Source organism: Alnus glutinosa, chromosome 1 (assembly GCF_958979055.1).
Source record: "Alnus glutinosa chromosome 1, dhAlnGlut1.1, whole genome shotgun sequence".
Lineage (NCBI taxonomy): Eukaryota > Viridiplantae > Streptophyta > Magnoliopsida > Fagales > Betulaceae > Alnus > Alnus glutinosa.
In genome coordinates this window covers 15,648,957-15,654,044 of record NC_084886.1, presented here as the reverse complement: position 1 = coordinate 15,654,044, position 5,088 = coordinate 15,648,957, and the positions used below count along the sequence as shown (strand labels likewise).

The 5,088-nt window shown below is 37.2% G+C and overlaps 1 protein-coding gene across 1 annotated transcript; it reads left to right on the top strand.

The window, feature by feature from the left end:
• Nucleotides 1–883: 883 nt before the first annotated feature.
• On the top strand, nt 884–4,881 carry LOC133874522 (protein SIEVE ELEMENT OCCLUSION B-like). The gene is made up of 7 exons (XM_062312365.1): nt 884–1,176; nt 1,378–1,470; nt 1,595–2,040; nt 2,787–2,881; nt 3,034–3,164; nt 3,513–3,971; nt 4,055–4,881. The coding sequence occupies exons 1-7, from the start codon at nt 973–975 to the stop codon at nt 4,649–4,651; spliced, it is 2,025 nt and encodes a 674-aa protein (XP_062168349.1). The 5' UTR covers nt 884–972; the 3' UTR covers nt 4,652–4,881.
• Nucleotides 4,882–5,088: the final 207 nt, after the last annotated feature.

The following is a 5,088-nucleotide window of genomic DNA, read 5'->3' as shown; positions in this document are numbered from 1 at the left end:
GTTTTTTCGATTTTAATTTTTTTTTTGTTTTTAATTATTATTATTTTTATAATTTTTAAATTTATTAAAAAAATTTCAATTTTTTTTAAGTGGAAAACGGTATCGTTTTCCACTACAGCACCCATGCGGTAGTTTTAAACTACCGCATGGAAGCCGGATTCTTTCAGAGTGTATTAGGGAGGTTGTATTCTCAGAGATTTCTAATCTGTCTATGTAGAGCTTTGATGCTCTTGGTGGTTTTTATTATTCATGAATGAAATCAGATATATTTTTTTCAAAAAATAGAGTATACTGTCTTAATTTCAGTGATTTGGATTAAAGGGAAAGAAATCAGAGGAAGAAGTGAGAGAGAGTTGAAGAGTGAAGTGAAAAGTAATAATAACTAAAAGATTAAAAAAATAATATTTTAAAAAAAAGTAGAGAGTGAAATATATATTTTTGTTAAAGCTTTTATTAAAGAATGAGTGCGTAAGTAAAATAAAAAAGTGAAGATTTTTGAATTGCTAGAATGGATATGGCTGCCGAGTAGCTAAAATCTTTTACACTGTTGCCTTGTCCTCCTAAAATATACTGTCATTCAGTGATTTGGATCAAAGGGGGTTCCATTATCTGAACACTTCTGAAAAAGCTCTGCATAAAAAGACAAAAAAGACCAAAAAAGGGCAAGGGTTAGATAACACGTGCTTAAAATCGTTATGCAACCTTATCCACAAAGATATCTTGTAATCTTACGAGATGGACCACGCGTATAATGTACACATACGTACAGAGTGGTGAATGTGGACCAGAAAGAATACTTTACCCGAGTCTTGGCTTCTCATCCTTATTACCAATCTACCATTTACCGCTCTTGTGGCTATATAAGGGGACAACCCCAGCAGGTTGCAGCAACATAAACCTTCTTTAATCTGCCCTAAACCCAAAGAGCTTCAAACCCTTCTCTTTTTCTTTGTGTGTGTGTGTAACACAAACATGGCTAGCAATGTGGTGTTAGCTTCTTCACAGCAACCCAAGAAGGGTGACCTGAGCTTGTTCGCCTTGTCGGACCTCGAGATCATGAATCAAATCTATGCTACCCACGTCCACAATGATGAAAAGTTCGATGTTGAATCTCTTTTCATCGTCGTCGAGAACATCCTTAAGCGTGCCACCCAGATCGTTGATAATGTTGTGCTGGTATGGTACCACATTTCTTGATCTTTTGAAGATAAAAAGTACTTGTTATTTTTTATCCATAACGAAAGCAGAATTTAATCTAGTTAATTGGTAAGGTTATAGAGATAAAAACAGCTATTTGCACATTTATTCAAGATTAGGAAATGTAGATCATGACATGGAGTCATTTTTAGTTTGCTAATTACTCGTGACTCACTGCAGGGTACCCCAGCAACAGTGGAACACTTGGAGGAGAAGACCCCCAAAGCAGGTTTTAGCCCACCCTTGTGTACGCTGAAGAGCATTTCCTGTGAGGTAATAATAAAGCATGATCTTTTTTATTTTTTCGAAAATTAAAACTAGCACCTTTTGGTTTCTATTTAATTAATATTATAAAAAATGTCAATAATATTAAAAAAAATAAAATATGTAATATCAGATGCAATGCAAGGCTCCAGGAGAGGCAACTGCTTACAAAACAACACTGTCAATACTCAACAAGTTATCAAACTACTCTTGGGATACAAAAGCAGTGCTGACTCTTGCGGCTTTTGCTTTGGACTATGGCGAGTTCTGGCTGCTTGCCCAAAGCCAGTCAACGGACCAACTCGCCAAATCTGTGGGAACCCTGAGGAGGGTATCCGTCCTCTTAAAGCGCCCAACCCTGCAGAAACACAGGCAGGCACTCATTGAACTTAACACTGTCATCAAATCCACTCTAGAAGTGATTGAATGCATATTTGAGCTGGAGAAGCTATCGAATTATGACACAAAGGATGTTCCAGCACTGTCGACCGGCATGGACCATATCCCAGTTGATGTTTTCTGGGCTATTGTGACTGTTGTTGCGAGCACCACTCAGCTCTGTTGCCTCACAAGCGACGAGTAAGTTCTTTCTTCTTTTTGTCTTTTACTACGTTGAGAAACAAAAACTTGAAAGAGTATTTTTAGAAAGAAAAAAAAAAAATGTCTTATTTTTAAACTTTTCTGAAAACGCATTTAAGAGCTCCTTTTAGTTAAAAAAGTTGAAAAAATAAAATTTATTTTATTTGTTAAGGAGACATTTTTATGACTTGCAATAATTTGAGTTGGTGGGTTGAGTTCTGGTCGACCCACGAACCCGTTAACATTCAATTCAAATATGACTTTCGAATAACTGGACACAACTCATTTGACCTGTTTATTAGACCAAAACATATCAAATCCATTTGGCTTAACTCAGCATGTTTGACACAAACACGATTTGTTTAACATGTTTGACTTGTTTTAATTTGTATTTATTATATTAAAAAATATATTTATAATTTCATAAATAGGACTCGCGTATGTCAAACTTTAACCATAATGCTGTGTCAAGTTTATTTAAAAAATTGTTAACCCTAAATTCATGTATTAAAAGCATTTTTAAATTTTTCTAACGCAATCTCAAAATGCTATTAATATATCACAATCTTAATTTGGTTTTCTAAAATGATGGTAGTTATGTATTTTAGAAATTAAGTAGGTTTATCTTACGTCTTGTTATTGTTAATTCATGGTAGTAGAAAAATAAGGAAATAATTGATTTACCATCTCACAAGCGTTAAAATTGACCATGGTTGGCCACTACTTGGACTTGGCACGATTTTCAGTGACAAGAAGCAGGAACTCTCCCAGTTTTCTCAGAAACTCAACGTCATCCTCACCAAACTCAAGAGGCAGATTACAATTTGCAGGCAACAAATAGGTCAGCTTCATTTTGCACATTAATTTGAAAGGACAATGCAAGTTAATTTCCTTGGATGCATGTATTTTGCAGATTCAATTAGTTCATTGCCTTAATTAAGATAAACTGGATTAATTACTCTAATGGTGAGATGAGATATTGGTTTAATGCAGAGGAGACAGAGGCTTACTGGAAGCTGACGAAGCTTTTTCGTACCCCTACGGAGATCATGGAGGTATTTAAGGGACTGATTTATTCCAAGGACAACGGGCAGCCCTTGATTGATGGTTCTACCAAAAAACCGGTATGTATGCTCTTATACTTTTTGTAGGGGTTATGGTTTAATTTGATTAGATATTGTTTATAAATTAATTATTTTTTTTTTTTTTCATTGAGGGCTCTGTCTGATCTTTGGCCCATTTCAAATAGTGAAAGGAGGAATATTTTCAGCACTGAAAAAGGAAATGCATAAGTGATAATATAATCACTTTTTTAAAGTTACAAAGCGACTTAGAAGCACATTATCTTTAACCTTGATGTTAGACTAAAAACGATATATATATATATATATATATCATGGCCAGGAATCTTACTACTCATGTTAGTAAGTATTGATACCTTGGCTGAACAATGTGTAATATGACACAAACAGGTTAACATTGATATACTGAAAAGGAAGAACGTGTTACTGTTCATTTCGGGCCTAGACATAACCGATGAAGACATTTCAATCCTGAGGCCAATTTATGATTCAATAAGGAAGGATAATCAGTACAAGATTGTATGGATCCCAATTGTGGACCAATGGACCGATGACCTGCAAAAGAAGTTTGAGTTCTTGCGGTCGAAGATGCCATGGTACGTGGTGCAGTGCTTTTCACCAATAGCAGGCATCCGTTTCGTGAAGGAGAAGTGGCACTTCAAGGGCAAGCCCTCCGTTGTGGTGTTGAACCCGCAAGGAAAGGTGGAACATGAGAATGCAATCCACATGATCAGAGTATGGGGAATCAAGGCCTTCCCTTTCACCACTGTAGTGGAAGAAACTTTGTCGAATGATAGGGAATGGATTGGCTCCATAGCTACCAACGTTCACCCAAATATTGATAACTGGGTAAATTCACTTCACAAATCTATTTCTAACACATTTTGCCAAAAAAATATGTTACTGAGGTTTGAAATATGTTGTTGAATCAGATCAAAGATCAGAAGTACATCTTTTTCTACGGGGGCAAGGACAACGAGTGGATCCAACAATTTACCAAAAGAGCAACCGCCCTTGCCAATGATGCAACAATAAAGGAAGCAAGGATTTCCATTGAGTTGGTGAGCGTTGGAAAGGGCAGCAAAGGAGAGGACCACCTCGGCATCCTCGGCAAATTCTGGACCGGCATTGAAAGCTTGTTCATTTCCAAGACTCATAGGAAGACCGACGCCGACTCTGTGACGCTAGAAATCCAGAAACTACTTTCCTACAAGAATGAGAGCGGATGGGCTGTGTTGAGCAAAGGATCGAATGTGGTACTCAGTGGCCACGGCACAACTATTTTGAAGGTGGTGGAGGAGTTTGACAAATGGAAGGAGTTTGTGCGCGAGAAGGGCTTCGAATTCACATTCAAAGAGTACCACAACAAGGTTCTCCACACTGCTCACATATGCTGCCGCATTGACATCCCAAATACCAGTGGGAGAATTCCAGAGAACATGAAGTGCCCCGACTGTCCCCGCATCATGGAGACGTATATCAGTTTCAAGTGCTGCCACATTGATGGTGCAGCCAACGGAGTGCATTAAGTGGCCACTTTTATTCGGACAAGTATTGCTAATTAAATAACGTGGTCCGCGTGGAAGTTTGTGACTGAATGCTACTACTAAGATGAGTTGTGAACTTGTGTTGTGACCCTTAATTAATATTTATGTTTTCGTATGATGTATTCTGATGATGCCATTAGAAAATGGAGATGGGACTTGAAGTTATTACCTCACTCTAAAAATATAATGGATTCACATTCTTCTTAACGAAATTCTTCACATTTCTATTGACGTACATCATCTTGGTTGTGGTGTGGCAACATTGGTGCCTTGACATTGGCTTCCAATCCAGTCTTCAATTCCTACACTAAACATATTGAAATTGATTATCACTTTTAGTGATGGCTTTTTAACAAGCTAGAAACCGTAAGTGTCTCTCCCTCCCTCTCATTTTTTCTCTTCCGCTTGGTCAAAAGCTT

Bases quoted from the DNA above. Each gene is read 5' to 3' on its own strand.
- LOC133874522 (XM_062312365.1), top strand. From the start codon at position 973: ATGGCTAGCAATGTGGTGTTAGCTTCTTCACAGCAACCCAAGAAGGGT. The intron at 1,177-1,377 runs GTATGGTACCAC...GACTCACTGCAG, and splicing joins TCGTTGATAATGTTGTGCTG to GGTACCCCAGCAACAGTGGA. The intron at 3,972-4,054 runs GTAAATTCACTT...TTGTTGAATCAG, and splicing joins ACCCAAATATTGATAACTGG to ATCAAAGATCAGAAGTACAT.